The 20,242-nt window shown below is 43.3% G+C and overlaps 1 protein-coding gene across 1 annotated transcript in view; it reads left to right on the forward strand.

Annotated features, from left to right (window-relative positions):
* The first annotated feature begins 7,641 nt into the window (after positions 1–7,641).
* The window catches only part of LOC126470844 (trithorax group protein osa-like), a 62,078-nt gene continuing 49,477 nt past the window's right edge, over positions 7,642–20,242 (forward strand). Inside the window, exons 1-2 of the mRNA XM_050098860.1 lie at positions 7,642–7,752; positions 14,497–14,694. Of these exons, the coding sequence (XP_049954817.1) occupies positions 7,642–7,752; positions 14,497–14,694 (309 nt within the window). The remainder of the gene's footprint in view (positions 7,753–14,496; positions 14,695–20,242) is intronic.

A 20,242-nucleotide genomic window follows, 5' to 3' on the forward strand; every position in this document is an offset into this window, starting at 1 on the left:
CCCTCTATTGTTCCTGGTCTATATTAACGACATAGGGGACAATCTGAGTAGCCGTCTTAGATTGTTTCCAGATGATGCTGTCATTTACCGTCTTGTAAAGTCATCAGATGATCAAAAATACAAGCAAAATAATTTACATAAGATATCTGTATGGTGCGAAAAGTGGCAATTGACCCTGAATAAAGAAAAGTGTGAAGTTATTCACATGAGTGCTAAAAGAAATCCGCTAAATTTCGATTACCCGATAAGTCACGCAAATCTAAAGGCTGTAAATTCAGACAAATACTTAGGGATTACAATTATAAATAACCTAAATTGGAACGATCACATAGATAATATTGTGGGTAGAGCAAACCAAAGACTGCGATTCATAGGCAGAACACTTTGAAGGTGCAATAGGTGTACTAAAGAGACTGCTTACAACACGTTTGTCCACCCTATTCTGCAGTATTGCTGTGCTGCGTGGGATCCGCATCAGGTGGGACTGACGGATGAAATCGAAAAAGTTCAAAGAAGGGCAGCTCGTTTTGTATAACCGCGAAATAAGGGAGATAGTGTCACAGACATGATACGTGAATTGAAGTGGTAATCATGAAAACAAAGGCGGTTTTCGTTGCGACGGGATTTTCTCATGAAATGTGAAACACCAGTTTTCTTCTCCGATTGCGAAAACATTCTGTTGCCACCCACCTACATAGGGAGAAATGATCATCACGATAAAATAAGAAAAATCAGGGCTCACACAGAAAAATTTAAGTGCTCGTTTTTCCCACGTGCCATTCGCGAGTGGAACGGTAGAGAGACAGCTTGAAGGTGGTTCATTGAACCCTCTGCCAGGTACTTTATTGTGAATAGCAGAGTAATCACGTAGATGTAGATGTAAATGACGTCACTGAAGGAGTATGGATTTTTCAGCTAGTACCAGTCCTACGATGGTTTTTAGTCAAGTTAGTTCTAGCTACTGGAGTATCTTGTTCGCTGAGAGAAAAATCGTAGTTGAGACACTATGGTATGTCAATACGTTCTGGTTTTTTTTTCAGCTGATGATAACCCCTCGGATCCTGAATTATGAAGATTTTGAAGTAATACGGAACAGCTGTCTGCTTCTCACACTGTGTAAACCAAGTGGAAGTGACTGATGCCCTCTTCACTGGACTGGTGGGTCGGAGGATCGAGTTAAAAGTCTCAGCTCAGATTTAGATTTTCCGTGGTTTCGTCCTAGCAAGTGGGATAGATGCTTCACTACGGCCGGAACAGCATCCCCCTCACGATACTGCCACAATTTTTGTGGTATCGATAGCTACGATGCGACGGCTTAGGTACAAGTTCTTAGGTTGGCACTACGAGAGCGGACGAACAACTCCGACCACAGCGCCCTCTAGCCGACGATGTGGAGCTCGACGAGCGCCGCTCCACGTTCAGCCCATTTGATTACGAGCAGACGACCTAGCAAGATTGTTTCTATCGCATAGTGGACGAGTCACTACAGATTTTGCCTTTGAAACTTCTAGTCGATGTTAGCTTTGATTGATGTACGGCTTCGCATGAACGCCAAAGTTAAGTAACAATTTAAGTATTCATATTCTTCTTATAGTAAAGGTGCTTTACATTTACACGCAGTACCGAAGTACTTCACCCTTTCCTGCTCCTACTCGCGTCCTTTACTCTCGGCCTTTTTTGCAGAAGCGGTTCACAGGAGCAGATCCACGCGCTGGAGCAGATACAAAATTTTTAATGAACTCGAAGACGGGGGATCACAAGCGCTCACCCTCTTCTCTTTTATTCCAGCATACTATCATTCATAGAGCGAAGGCTGTGACTGGAGATTTCATGAAAAATGTTCCAGGGAAAACAAATGGTCAACTCATAGCTGTAGTATCAACATTCACTATTTGAGCAGAAGTATACGGTTACCCTTATATAATACGGAACTGACCACTGGATGTCACGTGAGGCGGATCCGCCAGTAGAAACGGAGGTGTGGAGTGTGTTGTCAGTAGAGGAGTAGTAACGGCAGAATGGGTCGGTCAGGAGAGCTTAGTGACTTCGAACATGGACTGTATAGTCACTGCATGTCACCTAAGTAATGAATCCATCACGGATATTTCGGCCGTTCTAAAGCTTCACAAGTCGACTGGTGATGCGATTGTGAAGTGGAAATGCAAAGGAACAACAACAGCTAAACCAAGCACGTGAGGCGGATCCGCCAGTAGAAACGGAGGTGTGGAGTGTGTTGTCAGTAGAGGAGTAGTAACGGCAGAACGGGTCGGTCAGGAGAGCTTAGTGACTTCGAACATGGACTGTATAGTCACTGCATGTCACCTAAGTAATGAATCCATCACGGATATTTCGGCCGTTCTAAATACGGTTACAGATGGCCGTATGGGTGCATTTTTCGTGGCTAGGATGTGGTTTCCTTACTGCACTTAAGAAAGCGCTGTACTGCGTACAGCAGGGTAACACTTCGGAGACAATCCTGGTTTATACCAGCGGGACAATGTTCCCTGTCGTAAAGCAGCATCTGTGAGATAATGTTTTGTGGCCAATAATATGCCTAAAATGGAGTGGCCTGCTTAGAGTGCCGGCATGAACGCAAAGAAAAACCTTTAGCGTGAGTCAGAACGTCAACTTTACTCCAGACCCCAGCATCCAACATCACTACCATCTCTGGTTTCGACTCTCGAGGAAGAATGCCATTCCTCCACAGTCATTGAGACACGTCATTGAACGTGTCCCCAGCAGAACTGAAGTCGTTATAAAGGCGAAGGAAGCACGCACCCCTTATTAACGTCCACTAATAGGTGTCTGGATACTTTTGATCATATAGTGTATGTAAATATTGTACGGTACCCGTTGACAAACCGCCACAGCCACAATGTGAGGGTAGGCGGTTTGCGAGCGACTGACCTGTGGCGGGTGACTTGTTCCTGTGCAGGCGGGCGCGTGGGCGGTGAGCGGGCTGCGGGTGCTGCTTGGCGGCTGTCCGGCGCTGTGGCTGCGGGGGCGGCGCGTGCGACTGCCAGCGCGTCGTCGTCATCTTGGTGAAGGCGAACGGCTCCAGCAGCGTCATCGCGTCCATCATCCGCGTCACCTGGTGCAGCGCAGAGTGCGACGACCTCGGGCTGCAACACAGCATGCAGTCGGCTAAATGCGTACTGCCGATCTCTGCCTATCATGTGTTAGCATTGCCAGAGGGAACATTTGCTGTATGCTCGGACAACGAATGCACAATAAAAATCTCTACCAGTTCCATTATTTATATGACTGAACATCTCCTGGAACAGAAGTAATATTGTATGGGAAAGACGTGGAATCTATTGTTTCTTGACGAGACCACAAGTTGCGGTAATAAGTTACACGTATAAAAGACAGAGCTATTTATCTCGAGATAATATAGACAAATGGTGATGCCAGTTCGCACGGGTACAAAATGGAACTGTTGCTTTGAAATAAAAATACCCCACTTGGCGACAGTAAGTGATACGTACGCAAGACAATGTCTGTTGTTTGTACGGGGTGATCCAAACGTCAGTTAAAATTAGAAAATTCAATACTTTGCGGGGAAATGTAGACAGAGAGGTAAAAATATACACACATGCTTGGAATTAGATGGGGTTTTCTTGAAACCAAAAAAGTTCAGCAAATCACCAGCGCATGGCGTTTCACATAATAAACACATCAAAAAAATTTTGCTTCACCTCGGTTCCGAGAGTTCCGGAACCTGTTCAGAAAATTGGTATACAGATAAACATAAACATAATTTCCGCCATTTTTATTGCTCATGAAACCCACACATTGCATATTGCACCACCATACAGCGAGGCCTTCAGAAGTGGTGGTCCAGATTACTGTACACGTCGGTACCCCTAATACCCAGTAGCACGTCCTCTTGCATTGATGCATGCCTGTATTCGTCGTGGCATACTATCCACAAGTTAATCAAGGCACTGTTGGTCCAGATTGTCCCACTCTTCAACGGCGATTCAGAGTAGATGCCTCAGAGTGCTTGTTGGGTCACGTCGTCCATAAACAGCCCTTTTCAATCTATCCCAGATATGTTCGATAGGGTTCATGTCTGGAGAACATGCTGGTGACTCTAGTCGAGAGATGTTGTTATCCTGAAGGAAGTCATTCACAAGATGTGCACGACGGGGGCGCTAATCGTCGTCCATGAAGACGAATACCTCACCCATATACTGCTGATATAGTTGTACTATAGGTCGGAGGATGGCATTCACGTATCGTACTTCCGTTACGGTGCCTTCCATGACCACCAGCGGCGTACGTCGGTCCCACATAATGCCATCCCAAAACAGAAGGGAACCTCCACCTTGCTACACTCGCTGGACAGTGTGTCTAAGGCGTTTGGCGTGACCGAGTTGCCTCCAAACACGTCTCCGATGATTGTCTGGTTGAAGGCACATGCGACACTTATCGTTGAAGAGAACGCGATGCCGATCCTGAGCGGCCCTTTCGGAATGTTGTTGGGCAAATCTATACCGTACTGCATGGTGTCGTGGTTGCACAGATGGATCTCGCCTTGGACGTCGGGAGTGAAGTTACGCATGATGCAGCCTATTGCGCTCAGTTTGAGTCGTAACACGACGTCCTGTGGCTGCATTATTCAACATTCTGACGTTGCTGTCAGGATTCCTCCGAGCCATAATCCGTAGGTACCGATCATCCACTGCAGTAGTAGCCCTTGGGGGGCCTGAGCGAGGCATGTCATCGATAGTTCCTGTCTCTTTGTATCTCCTCCATGTTCAAACAACATCACTTTGGTTCACTCCGAGACGCTTGGACAGTTCCCTTGCTGAGAGCCCTTCCTGGCACAAAGTAACAATGCAGAAGCGATCGAGCCGCGGTATTGACCGTCTAGGTACGGTTGAACTACAGACAACACGTGCTGTGTACCTCCTTCCTGGAGTAATGAGTGGAACTGATCGGCTGTCGGACCCCCTCCGTCTAATAGGCGCTGCTCATGCATGGTTGTTTACATCTTCGGGTGGGTTTAGTGACAGTCAAAGGGACTGTGTGTGTGATACAATAACCACAGTCAACGTCTATCTTCAGGAGTTCCTGGAATCGGGGTGATGCAAAACTTTTTTTGACGTGTATACAAAAGTAATAATTAGCATAAAAATTGATTTTTGGGAAAGACGGTGTTTTTTGTAACACATGCTCAACATATCGGCTGTCATTCATCAACAATACCTGTAGTGGAGCGACAATGTTGTGAACAGCACTGAACAGTAGGTATGGTGAGAAACTGCCGTCGGATGTTTTCTTTTAGCATTCCTAATGAAATCGGATGATCGTGGTACGCTTGCGACTGCAGATGACCCCACAATCAATAATGACACGGATTAAGGGCTGGGGACTTGGGAGGTCAAGGATGACGGACGTGACAACGCAGCATTCGATCCTCACCAAGCGATGTACACAAGACGTCTTTCACAAGCATAGCAATATGGAGAGGAGCGCCATACTGAATAAAGGTCGTACCTTCCAGCACGTGTTTATAAACCTTCTCTCATTACAGCTCATTTTATACACGATTCTCATGCGGCGTCACCGATATTTTACTGTCCAGCATTGTCTGTTAGCCAGTTTTTGCACTCGTTTTTGGTTTCAGTGAAACACCATGTCATTTCAGGCATGTATATCAATTTTTACCTCCCTATCTACATTATTCCCTGAATTAGCGGGTTTTAAAATGTTAACAAACTTTTAGGTCACCCTGTATATTAAACGGAGTTACACAAATGCACCGTATAACACTGACCTAGTTTGTTAGACCTCACTACATTACGTGAAAAGCGGCAGGATTGATAACAAGCGTCAAGTGCATTTGGGATCATAGCAAGCGAGTGCGCGTTCTTTAAATATCTGTGACTGCATCGTTGTTACAATTATAATGATATCAGTACGCTACATGGGACTCCAGGTAGCAGTAACTGAACATTTCAGTAGTAACTAACTTCTAGTACTAATTTGTTCGGATACTATAACGACGATGGGGAGAGGATATGAGAGCAGGTGAAAAATTAATTATTTAATGTTCTACCTATGTGTCGAAGCTGGAACTGCTATAATTCCGACTAAGAAGTAAGCATATATTTGAACTAACCGTGGTTATCCTTAAATTAGAAGCCTATTCTCGCTCACTGCCTGTCATCACTCGCTCATACTTTTAAATATTTGCTGGCATTCAGGTTAGATTTGATGGGAGGCTAAAATTAACTACGCTACCACCAACAAAATTTGATAAATGGAGCACAAAATAACGTAAACGTAGATTCAATTCTGTTCAAAATAACTGCAACTTTCCTTCGCTCCGCTCTTTGTGATTCCGTGGCGTAGCGCGTAGTGTCAGGGGACTTGAAAGAGTTACACGCGTCGTCCCAGGCTAAGATCATTACGCAGCACGAGTGGCGCACTCTGAGAAGAGAGCACATGTTCATGGTCTGCTGCAGTGGCAGTGCTGCGGTGTGCATCACACTGTGGGAGCGGCAGTTGGAAACGAACTCCAGGGCGTAAGTGAGCGCCAGAATTTCACGTTGAAAACGTGTACAATTTAGATATACAATTCTTATAGGTGAAACATCTAAATGATTCACAGGGTCACCGTGAAATTCTGGCGGTATTTAAACTAAATGCGATGTCACGTCAAGCCATAGTGAAACAGAGCTGGTAATCTGACAACGGCGCACAGACATGGGTCATGCTGAACGGGAAGGAAGACCATCGATATGGGCCACAGACGGAAATTTTCAGTCAATCGAGAAAGTGATTCACAGCAGTTACAAATTTTCCGACGATGAGGACGTTCACACAGTGGTTCTCGAATGACTGCCTCAGCAATGGATGGATCGTCGAGGCGCTGAACGATTGGTTGAACATCCGTTCGTTGTTTTACAAAGAGCTGGTGACTATGTCGAAAACAAGTGTCACGTATGTCTGCCATTTTAAAGAGTAGTACAGCATTCAATAAAAGTTTCTTTGCCTGCCATAATAACGTATAACTTACATTCTGAAGTCCTCTCGTATCATCTGGACCGAGCAAGATGGCGCAGTGATTAGCACAATGTACTCGCATTCAAAGGACGACAGTTCAAATCCCCGTCCGCTCACCCAGATTTAGGTTTTTACTGATATCCCTAAACTTCTCCGGCAAAATGCCTAGCTAGTTCCTTTGAAATGGCCACGGCCGATTTCCTTCATCATCCTTTCGTATTCCGAGCTTGTGCTCTGTCTCATACCGCCGCCACTAGTTTTCGGTGCTACTAAGCGGAATTGCCGCAGCTGTTGTAAGGAGGCCGCGACCGCCACTCGGCACGGAGCGAACCAAAACACCATTGCATGAGATGCGGCAGTAACACCCTCTGGTTTCCACATTGCGTGTCAGAGGCCAGTACTCGCAGTACTGTCGGCGAAGCAGAATGGCAGGGCGACCACGGAAGTCGCAGGCCAGTTGCCCACATTCTGGCCGCAACACTGTCTTGGGGTACGTGTTTAGAAGCAATGCCCCGGCACTATTGGACACCAAACCTGTATAGATACCCATTATTTCCAGTAGAGATAATCGGAGTCTCGCAGCACCTACTACGGCTGTAGGTTGATATCAGGCAACAGGGTGACATGGTCGACGAGCCGACTACTGGCTCTAAGTCTACTCCCGTGAAGTTGGCACCTTCCGCTGGTGGACCACCTCGGGTTCACTTCGGCAGTAGCTGGATTTCTGCCTCGGAGGTCAGCCGTTCGTGACCGGAGTTGTACAGCCGACATCAGCCTGTACTTGCGCTGTACGCCTCCGCTAGGAATGGCGAACACTACCGATGTGAGCTGTCATCCGCTACAAGAACCATGGCGGACTACCCTGTCTACAGGCGCGCCCTGTGGTCAATGAAGGAAAATTACGAGAATAAAAACATAGACACAAAATTTTGTATAGTTGTATGAGGAAGTGTCATGAACGACATACTATAAATCCCCACCAGTTGGGTGTGAGCGTGGTGGTTGGGGGGGGGGGGGGTGGGGGTTAAATGTAACTTTTTTTAGGTTTTGTTTGAATGACTCAAAAACCATAGCTTCTAGCAAGACTGTTTCCCAGTAAAAAATTAAAAAACGAACTATTCGTATTTCCTCTACGACCAATAGTTTCGGCGTTGCTGAGGGATGGAAAACCCGCAGTTTATTAAAAGTAGTGTTCTGATGGTATCAAATTAATGCCTGTTGTTAGATGAAGTAGATTAAGATGAAATGTTAAATGTCTGTACCACGTATAAGTATCTTAGAGCCTACTGAGGCATAAATTATACTCGAGTGTGTAACAGGGAGGAGAGGGTGAAGATAGAAGTGCGAGGAAAGATAGTTCGCCAGACTGTGGTCATGCCATTCCCTCCTGAAGACAGAACAGGTGATTTCCACTCGCTACATCACAAGAAGCAACTACTGGGTGTTTCACAAACTTATTTAGACCCTCTGCAGCCCGCCATACTAATCACTGGCAAAGCGTAAGCGTTTCTGCGTTAGTATTAGTGGCACAGTAACTCATAACTGTATCCCATGTAGTGCAACACACTTTTGTGGAAAATAAACACACCATCCTGTGGAGGGCAATTGTAGTATAACGTTGTGAAACACCCTATAGTTGCTTCTTGTGAGGTGGCGAGTTACATAGAGTGGTGGGAAGTCACCACTCGCTCTTCGTTTTGCAGACATATGAAGGAGAGAAGTGCATGACTACAATTCGGCAGCCTACTTCCCTTGCACTTCTGTCCTCTACCTATGGCTCCCCACTCTCTTACACCCATAGAACACAATTTATCCCTTATTGCATCGCTACTGCACTTAAACGTTGGACACAAATTTAATATTTTTGTTCTTACCCCACCTTATTTAACAGTAAACAGTAATTTTTTACCATGAAAACAGTATTTTTAATAATCTTCAGCTTTTCCATCCCCTGCAACGCCGAAAATGTTAGCTCTAAAGAAAAAACATATAATACCGTTTTTGTACGAAATTTAATGTAGTTTCAATTTATACTGGGAATAATTTTCACTAGAAGCTGCGGTTTATGAATTATTCGAGAAAAACTTAATAAAGTGACCTTTAAATGCCCCCCCACCCCCACCCTTACACGCCATTAATGTGGAGTTTTAGTACGTTGTCGTGAAACTCCTACCACCGTAAAAAATTGCGTCTACTTCACCTTGTTTGGTCTTCATTGTCTGGGCTACTGCCCTGACCTGCAGAGACGGTGTACGAGCTGCCGCAGGTTACCAGAGTCAGTCCTGCTCTGCTGTTGACGTTAAGCCGGCTGCTGATCGGCCACAGTATCAGTAACCGCCGGCAACTGTCGTCACACGACAAGCGGGTGTAACTGTTACGGAGCAACGCTAGGAGTGTTGTAACTTTTCTAATAAAATGAGTGAGTGTTAATGCTGTTTCCTTGGTCGACCACCGGTCAACAGCCTGGCTCAACCCACCACCTCGTCTCAACCCTGCTACTGTAGATGTCATCAACCTCGGGCCTCTACATTTGCGTGTCTGAAGCAACTCCGATACGGCTATCGGCAGCCCGACCCAGCATCTCATACCGGCTGCAGCAGTTAGCAGGAATAATTACAGTGGACTAACTGTTTTGTTTAGTTCTTCTACTTTAGCGTGCAGAGGATTTCTAAGCGGGAGTGTTATCGGAACTTTAGAGTAGTGTTTATGAGGTCGGAAGAACGGCTGATTTGTCAAAATTTCGTGGCAATTTCAGGGAGCACTCTTTATGACCAATAAGGTGCTTGTAGTGCAAACTATTAGAGCACAGTGTGTGTACCATGTACTGAGTCACTACTGTATCAATAGAGCATTTTAGGTGCCGACGTTATGACGATGGTGCTAGGCAGTGTAGGGAATTGAAGTCTCATGATTATGCGTAAGATGTAAGATAGTATTGTAGATTTGCGAGAGTCCACCTCTGTAGTTGAGTGGTCAACGCGGCTGACTGCCAGCTGGAGGACCCGTGTTCGACTCCTGGCACTGCCAGGATTTTTTCCTTGCAGGGAGGTTACGGGGTGCACTCAGCCTCACGTGGGTCAATTGAGGATCTACGCGACCGATTAGCAGCTATTCCAAGATCAGGAAATCCGACAACGACCGGGAGAGCGGATTGATTAGCACATGCCCCTCCATCTCGCATCCAGTGACACCATTGGCAGAGGATGACACGGCGATGGGTCGGGCACGATTGGGCCAGAAGGCGGAAATTTATCTTACCTTAATCAATGATTGTGAGAGGATATTGTCCTGATGTTGTTGCTGTTTTGGCTGATTTGGGGAAGGGGACCAAACAGCGAGGTCATCGTCCCATCGGGTTAGGAAAGGATGGAAAGGAAGTTGGCCGTACCCTTCCAAAGGAGCTATCCCGGCATTTGCTTGAAGCGATTTATAGAAATCACGGAAAACCTAAATCAGGATGGTCGGAAACAGATTTGAACCGTTGTCCTCCCGAATGCGAGTCCAGTGTGTTAAGCACTGCACCATGTCACTCGGTGTGTTGCTGTTTTATTATACTTAATTGTGTATTGGGGTCAGTGACAGAGTCCAGGACGCATGCTATTTCCGGGCGGGAGGTGATTCGTACGTTAATAAATCAGGTAAAGCAGTTAACAATGGACTTGGCAGAGACGTATAGGCAAATGGTTGATGTGAAAGAAGATGGGCTATCGTCCAGTTTATCTACTACATCGGTAGATTCAGCCGCCGCTAATTTGATTTCTCCCTTTTCTGGCAAACCAACTGACGATGTGTTGTCCTTCTTGGGCCGGCCGGAGTGGCCGAGCGGTTCTAGTCGCTACAGTCTGGAACCGCGCGACTGCTACGGTCGCAGGTTCGAATCCTGCCTCGCGCATGGATGTGTGTGATGTCCTTAGGTTAGTTAGGTTTAAGTAGTTCTAAGTTCTAAGGGACTGATGACCTGAGATGTTAAGTCCCATAGTGCTCAGAGCCATTTGAACCATCTTTTGTCCTTCTTGGGTGGTTTGGAGGCAGTAGCAAAGATTGGCGTTTACACAGATGATTAGCTATTACAAATGGCTTAGTTGCGGCTGACAGAGGACGCAAAAGCGTTTGATAGGTATAACTGGGAGTTGAAGAAGTACTGTCTTCTGAGCGGTTTGAACAGTGGATCAATAAACGCTGTAGAAAACAGAATAGCGCGAGGTTTTTACGGAAACAGTTCAGTGGAACGTCAGGGAAGCACAATGATTCAGTCGAAAGTTTCAGCGATGGGATAATAAAAGTCAATTGGCATACTTACGAATTAATGGGAAGAGATGAAGCAAATAAGATTATCTTCCAGGACGAGGAGCATAAAGGTCCAGACGCTTTCCTCAGAGGTCTGCCGTCCGATGTGTATAAAAGCGTTCTGTGATGTAGCCCGAAAGACATTAACGCTGCCGTTAGGTTAGCTACGGATCAGGAGATAGATATAGCGACAGGGGTATGCAATAGGCGAGTCATTTTGTCTGCTGACGTGCGATCCTACAGGTGTGGGCGCTCAGGGCACGTCCAGAGGCAGTGCCGTCAGTCACAACGTGAGAACTGTCGTGTGGTTGGGCACCACGGGAAGAACTGTACAAGCAAGGGGCGGAATGGACGGGGGCGAAATGTTCAAGCGTTAAAAGCAAACGGGAACCCCATTCAATATCAATGCTGCAAAACGTATGTGGAGACGGAAAGTGGCGTTGTGGGAGTGGTAAGCGACTAGGGGCGTACATTTTATTGGGGACAGGGGCGCATGTGTCAGTGGCAAATCTTCACCTCGTTGGTAGGAAACAATTAAACGCCCTTCACTACAGTTTGCAGGGGGTAGGAGACGGTGACGAAGTAACTGGTTTCAGCAATATTATGTTTTAGGTGGGGGCAGAATGAGTTCATGAGTGCGTCGAATAGCTGTATAATGTAACTAAAGGTTGCTACGCAATTCTGAGTCTAGATTTTTTGCACCACTGAACTTCTGTGACATATGGTGGACGTCAAGGTGACCATGTTCCAATTGGGATAAACTGCCACCAGCGAAATGCTATCGCAAGGTTCATCTACAAACCATTTTAACGACGGACAAAATCACTAAGGCTTAATACGTATGATATCTTCATCTATATCTAGATACATACCCCACAAGCCACCGTATGATGCATGTCGAAAGGTAAAACATACAACATACCACTGATAGTCACCTCCTTTCCCGTTCCAGTAGCAAGCAGATCGAGGGAGAAACGACTGTCTGTAAGCCTCCTTACTAGTCCTACTTTCTGGTCCTTAGGCGAAATGTACGTTGGCGACTATGAAATCGTTCAGCAGTCAGCCTCAGAAGCTGATTCTTTAAATTTCCTCAGTATGGCATACGTCGCGAAATGAACGTCATCTTCCCTCAAAGGATTCCCATTTGAGTTCACGAAGCATCTCTGTGCTACTTGCTTGCTGATCGAACCTACTGGTAACGAATCTAGCAGCAAGGCTCTGAATTGCTTCAGTGTCTTCCATTAATACGACCTGGTGTGGATCCCAAACACTCTAGCAGTACTTAAAAATGGGTTGAACTAGTGCTCCACACACAGTCTCCTCTACAGGTGAAAAATTCTGCGATGAAACGAAGTCGACCTCTCGTCCTCCCTACTCCCAATCTGACGTTCTCGTTCCATTTCATGTCGCTTTGCAACGTTACACCTCGATATTTAATTCATATGGAGTGGCGAGCAGCACTACTAATTCTGTATTCGGAAGTCACAGGATTATTTTTCCTGCTCATCCACATTAACTTACATTTTTCTTCATTTAAAGCTAGTTGCCATTCATCACACCAACTAAAAATTCTGTGTAAATCATCCTGTTTCCTCCTATAGTCACTCAACGAGACACCATTCCGTACATCACAGCTTCATCAGCAAACAGCCTTAAATGGCTACTCACCCTGCCCGTCAGATCATTTATAGAATAAGAGCGGTCCTATCACACTTCCCTTAGGCACCCCTGACGATACTCTTGTTTCTGATGAACATTCACAGCCGAAGACAACTCACTGGGTTCTATTTCTTAAGAAGTCTTCTAGCCAGGCACACAACTGGAAACCTATTCCGTGTGATTGTACCTTCATTAGCAGTCTGCAGTGGGGCACCGGCTCAAACGCTTACCGGAAATCGAGGAATATGGAATCTGCCTGTTGCCCTTCATCTATGCTCAGCACGTGAAAAAAGGGCAATCCGTGCAACGAACTGAGGATATGTTAAAGAATTCTGCAGCAAATCGATGTTGAGGATAGTGGTCTGTAATTATGTGGGTCCGTACTTTTGCTTTTCTTGTATATAGGAGTCAACTGCGCTTTTTTCCAGTCGCTCGGAACTTTGCGCTGTGCGAGAGATTCGCGGAAAATGCAAGCTAAGTAAGGGACCAGTGCCGCAGAGCACTCTCCCCGAAACCGAATTGGGATTCTATCTGGACCTGGCAACTTACTCGTTTGCAACTCTTTCAGTTATTCCCTACGCCAAGGATGTCTATTTCTATGCGCTCCATGCGGGAGTCTGTGCGACAGTCGAACGACGGTATATTTGTACCATCGTCCAGCGTGAATGATTTCTTAAACGCGAAATAAAAAACTTCACCTTTCCGTTTACTGTCTTTTATTGCCAACCCAGACTGGTCGACGAGTGACAGCATAGAAGCCTTCCATCCGCTTAGTGATTTTACATATGATCAGCAGTTTCCGGGGTTCTTGGCAAGATCTTTCGCTATGGTACGACGGTGGAAATTTTTGTATGCTTCGCGTATCCATCTTCTAACGGACGCAAGAAGTTCTACTAATTTTTACCTGTCGATCGCTGGGCGTTCTTTTTTGAATCGTGAGTGCAACACTCTCTGCTTTCTCAACATTTTTCAAATTTTATTATTATCTGCGGTAGAACTTTTCGATTATTAATGCACTTACTTAGCACATACGTCTCCAGAGCGCGATTTACATTTACTTTGAATGCGAACATTAGATTAGGCTTTGCAATGACTTATTGATACCGAATAAAAAGAACATACAACAAAAGAGAAACAAATATCACTTTGTACTTCGAAATAGTGTTTCTGTTTTTCCTGTGTGTTTTTTGCACCTATCAGTTCTAGACACCATCTTCGTTTACAAAGTGGGAGAATTTATATGTCATGTGTTACGACAGACAAAGTAGCTTGTAACCACATAACTGAAATTGTCGAGTTTTAATCACAGTCAGTTTGATGTAACATGGGAAGATAGATATGTCAAAGTAGTTTTTAGTATTCCCATAGGGAAGTGGGGTAGATGCAGTATGAACTACACTTGAACTTGACAGTCAACAAATTGTAACTAAGGTTATTGGTGTTAGAATACTGTAACTATTTTGATGTACTTGTAAATTTTGAGTTTTAATGTGTATTGGTTGAACCCACTAATAAGTATGTTATGTGACACAGAAACCAGACAGCCTGTGCAAACTGTATGAGATGGATGAGAACCACGAGCGACGCATGTGGCTTGACAAACTGCTGCAGTTCATGGAGGAGCGTGGAACACCTATCTCAGCATGTCCCACCATCTCCAAGAATCCTCTCGATCTCTATCGGTTGTATGCTTACGTCAAGGAAAGAGGGGGCTTCATGGAGGTATGCAAGGTGCAGTGTTTTGTTCCATGGTAGTTCCATAGACATACTAACTAGATGTACTGTAAATAGATTTTCCTACTAACATATTTTTTAAGAATATTTTGTGATTGGAATTTAATGTGTTTCAATAAATAATAGAGCCATTGTGCAAGTGTTAAGTTTTTTTCTGTGCGTTTGATAAGGAAAGAGAAATAACTGTTGCTTAAAAGAGGGTCAGTCAAAAAGAAATGCTTCTTGTGTGTGTGTGTGTGTGTGTGTGTGTGTTTGTTTGTTTTTGTGTGTGTGTGTGTGTGTCAAAGATTTCAAATGCAACTACATAGATTGGAAAGCACACATTGACAATTAATCTACGACTTTTGAATATAATCTGTCCATTTCCATGGGTTTGGTCCATCTTTTTAACAAGGGCACGTAATCTGGATTGGTAAAATGCACAGTCCTGCTTCTGAAACCGTTGACACACTGATGTTTTCATGGCCTCCTCATCTTCAAAGTGAATCCCATGAAGAGCTGCTGTTAGTGGCCCGAACAGGTGGAAGCTTAATGATGCCAGGCCAGGGCTATATGAGGGATGAGGCAAAACTTCCTACCCAGTTTTCACAATCTCTTTAGTGATGTAATGACTGATGTGTGGTCTTGCATTGTCGTTCAGAACAACAGCATCCACCATAGCTTATGTTGTGCAAACTCACTGTAGATGTGCTTTAAGCTATTTGAGGGGTCTGACATGGTTGACAGAATTAATTGTGCACCTCTGCTCCAAAAAATCAACAATAATCTTGCCCCCTGCATTCCAGAATACTGTAGCTATAATGTTAGCTGCCAGGCACGAAGTTTTGAACTTTTTCTTCTTCAGTGAGTTCCTTTGATGCCATTCCATTGACTACCTCTTTGAGTATGCTTCAGAAAAATAACAATGTGTGGTCTCCAATCACAAATTTTCCCAAAACTCCTCTCCCTCCAAACAGAAGGGCTGCAAGAGTTGGCAGGAAATTGTTTTTCTTGGCCTTTTATTCTGCTTTTATTTCTTGGACTTTTATTCGTCAGGTGCAGTTCTGAGACTCCTGTGTTCAGGCACAATGAGCGTAACAGGCAGAGATTTTGAAATCAGCTATTATTTCATATTTTCAACTTTAGTAACCTAAATGTGGTAGGTGGCTTTCATGGGAAAGTGTAGTAACACAACATATGAAAATGGATGCTGAAAAAACATTTTATTAAACGCAGAAGAAACAGAATATAAATGACCGAACTTTTGAATCCACCACTGAACAGTAACAGTTTTCAGCACATAAATTTTATCAAACAATAAATTTATGAAAAAAACTACCATTTTAAGTCACTGTTTTGATGCTGGTGCCTTTCAACTTCTCTCACAATTACCAGAGGAAATACATCGGTGCACAGATAAGCAAAGTTGGCAGACTATATTTGTGACAGTTTTTACATTCATAGTTTGATATCCTTCTGCGACCCATTTCTGTAGTGCAGGTGATGCGTCTACGTATATTGAGATGTGGGAGAGGAGGTGATTTCTGTGTCTTTTTTGTGAATAAATCTTTTGAGTGAGCTTCGCAAGCTGGAGGGGATTCTAATCTTTTTCATACTTCCTTTGTGTAGCTCTCCAAGCACAAGTTGATGTGCCAGAGATTTTAGGTACACTCTTCTCTGCAATTTCTCCAATTGACTTTCAAGGTACATAACCTGGGAGTTGAGACCACCTACATTCAACATTGTGAATAAAAAACGATCACTGGCCAGCGCTTTGTGTTTCTGCTCATTTAATAAGTAACACACATTTGATATGCACTATCAATGCCACCGTCTGTTGAATTCTAGAAAGTGACTATCTCTGTTTTTTTTCCATTTCTCCAGATTCAGGACCAGTGACATCATCATTGTGAAGCAAATGTACAAGAATCTAATTTTTTGTTATGGCGCAGTGTGTAGGAAACGAAAACCTTCCCATCATTAAAGCCAAACATACTGCTGTATTGTGTGTTCCCTTGTATGTTAAGAAAATCTGGTGGCAGTTGTCTTTCATTTTTTCAGACAGTTCCAACATACGACAGCTTTTTTGTCTTCAAATAGTCAAAAGATGAGAATCTGAATACCAGTTGTCAGCAGTGATATTTTGGCTAGATCCAAATATGGGCTTAACCATTCTCTTGACAACTCCAGTAGGTTTGTTGCTGACACAGAAACCACTTCCAGACTGTAGTCCAATTTAGATCTCCATGTTCACTGTGTATATCATTTTAGCATCAAGAAGACCAAAATGTTTTATTCCATATTTGTTAGGTTTTGAGGGTATATACTGCCAAGAAACGACATAAACCATGTAAACCAGGAAGCATTTCATCTGTTGTGATGCTATCCTCAGGACAATAGCTCTTCTGACAATTTTTCATGAACTCTTCGAAAACTTCATGAATAGGAGCTAGCTGCTCAAGTTCCTTCTGTTGGGCTCTGGTAATTCAGGTGTCAAAATGAAGCCAACATATCAGACTGTTAAACTGTTTGATATTCATCACAAGACTTAATTTTTCAGTCTGTCACCTTCAGTCTCCCAAAGTTCCTCCAGACTTTGAGCATTCCCTCCGTATGCACCTGCTGGGTACAACGAACCAATAAATGCTATTAGGTCAATTACATCTGTGGATCTGATGTCTCTCTCACTAGTGAAATGATCCTTGATAGTGTCAGTGTATTGATTTGCATATGTGATAATGGTGGCAAGGATATCATCGGCTAATAAATTATTCCAACACTCAACTGCACTTGTAGCATTCTAAGCATTTCCTATGACTCCAGGGAGGTGAGTGGTGATGATGTAAGATCCCGTTACGATGTCTTTCCTCAGGTGCCTTTTTGGCCCACATGGTCTTCTTATCTCTTCCCAAATAAAAGTTCCTTGTTTTGTTGTCTCTTCTTTCTTCATCTTGAGCAGTATCCTCACCATCTCGCTGCTTTAAAGAATCACCTTCACATTCTTCCATCTCATCTTGTGAATCAATGTCACTTTCATCACCAAGATCCTCAGACAGTATGGAGTCTTCCTCATCATTGTACATCAGCAAATCCTGTATTTCTTCGAGATGACAGGGGTTAGACAATTTGTAATAATTCTGAGCTGTATCTTTGAAGAATCTAGAGTCTAAAAGAGAGAACTTGAGGATAATTATGTACTCAGTCGGAATGTGCCTGAAAGGCCAAGCTTACTGAACTGTATATTTTTACAAGATATTCACAAAATTCACATTACTCATCCATAAAGTGAGCAAAATAACAACTCTTAAAAAGAACCAAAAATACACACCTCCAAAAGCAAAGATGTATTAAAGTGCAATGAGCATGAGAGGCCACTAAACGTCACATCTGCTCTCTACAAAGGTCACGCAAAAATTTGTGGAGGGTGTTGTAAACACTGCCTGAAGATAGGAAGGTACTAATGGCAGGCAAATCCCACGCTGACTTATTTGGGAGAGAGGGAACAAAAACATTTCAGTTGTGCCTGTCGGGCCAATTACGCCCGACAGAGTGTTAATATTCTTGATACTCGAGTCGCACAAAGCTTTGAGTATCACATTTGCAGAAAAAATCATCATCATCACAATGCCATTACTGTGGGAGGTAATGTAACACAAATCATCCACAGTCACCTGGTGATCACCATGAATAATGTCATCGACTCACTTCATGTTGGGTGGAGTCACCTGCTGCTCTGCTTTTCATGAGCCAATGATCTGTCTTCAGCGTTGTTACGCCGACAAACAGTGCTGGTATCCACTGTTCCATCACTTTACACATTTTTCTGTCTTTCATGAATGCCAATGGGTATTTTTACTTCTACATTTCAGGCTTCTATCACAGAACGCTGTTTAATACGAACATAGACTTTGACCACGTTGCAAGCAACTGCAGTACTGGCATCTGTTGATGCAGGAAGTTACCACTGCAGTAGATTAGAGAAGAAGCTTTGTAGAATAGTGCCAAATTCAAATTTTTAAATTAATAAGCATTACTGAAGAAAAAAAAGAGGCACTGCTTGTTGACTGATCCTCAAAAGATTTTTCCGTATACCATGAGAGGTGGCTTGCAGGGTGTAAATCTAAGTTTGGATGTGTTAGGTTATGCGTGTGCTTGATCAGTTACACCCTTCTTCAGTACGAGTGTGGGAATGAGGTAAGATATTACAAGGAGCCATGTAGCTTTACTATGTAATGAATTGTTCTCTTTCCTCTTAATCTGAAACATCCATTTCCTGTACTTTTATTGTAACCAGTTTTATGATAATTTGCAGTCTAATGTCTGCAATAAAGAAATCCTGTTTTGTTTGTAGTGGTTAGCAATAAGATAAAAAATGAGTTTTGACATATCTGACTTGTTCTGCACTAAAATATTCCCCATCTTGTTCATCGCAGATATTGAAATTTATGAACTCGTAACAAAACAAAACAAAACAAAACAATGCTTTACATTTTCTCTGTGTTATTGTAGTTCATTAAACAGAGTAAGTAATTTGAAGACTGGTTACATTTCGTTAATCTTCAGCTTCACATACTGTGCTGGATAACCATTAGTAAAGAATTAATACAGTTCAGAATGAAGATAAAGAGGAGTGGCTGTTTGTCGTTTTAAGCCCTTCTTCAGTTGCTTCTTAATTGCTGAGCAGTATTTGCTCCTTTTTTTTTTGTCTCGGATATTGAGGTAGTAGGATTTTGTGGTCATTTGTGTGTGTGTGTGTGTGTGGGGGGGGGGGGGGGGTTGTCTGTGTGCAAGCTGTTTTCCATAAACAGTAGCAGTTAGTTTTTTACTATGTGAAATTCGACCAGTGCACAACATATTTCTATTTCATGTGTGTTCCAATAATAAGTGAAAGTTAATGTTGACCACCTCCTGAATTTTATGAATTACTTTGGAAATTACTTCCATTACTTTGGAAATACAGATTACAAAGGAATAAGGCTCTCACCTAAACCACTGAAGGTGGTGAATTACCTTCAGTTTGAGATTATTGTGTATGTAGTAAATGTTAAAGCTGAACTTTGAAATTTATTAAAAATGAATGCACATTAAACAGTAATGTAGTTAAGATTAGCTATAAAATTTGATGTCATAAATAGATAGTTGCTAGTGTTTTCTATTATTTGTTAATATCTTTGAGTTCAGATCTGTCAGTAGCATAAAAAATATTTAAATAACAGTTACCTTAAAGGGAAATTTTTAATTGTTAACCTGTAGCATAAGAAAGCTCATTACTTACAATGATTCTTCACTAGCAACCTACCCCTGGTTTGCATGGGTAACACTAAGTATCTATGGTCAGACAACTTGTCTGGCACACGGGTAATGAATTATCTACACAAACCTTCCTCATCAATCGACCTATCTATTAGTGAAAGCTGTATCAGTATCTGTACACTATTTCCTGAGATTATCCTTCACATTCAGACAGAAAAACATGACAGGTGAATTTAATTCATAGTATGTATATTTTATAACAGCTATTTGTGTTTCAGCAAACACAGTTTTCTCATTTGTGTTTGATTACAAA

This window comes from Schistocerca serialis, chromosome 3 (assembly GCF_023864345.2).
Source record: "Schistocerca serialis cubense isolate TAMUIC-IGC-003099 chromosome 3, iqSchSeri2.2, whole genome shotgun sequence".
Taxonomy (NCBI): Eukaryota; Metazoa; Arthropoda; class Insecta; order Orthoptera; family Acrididae; genus Schistocerca; species Schistocerca serialis.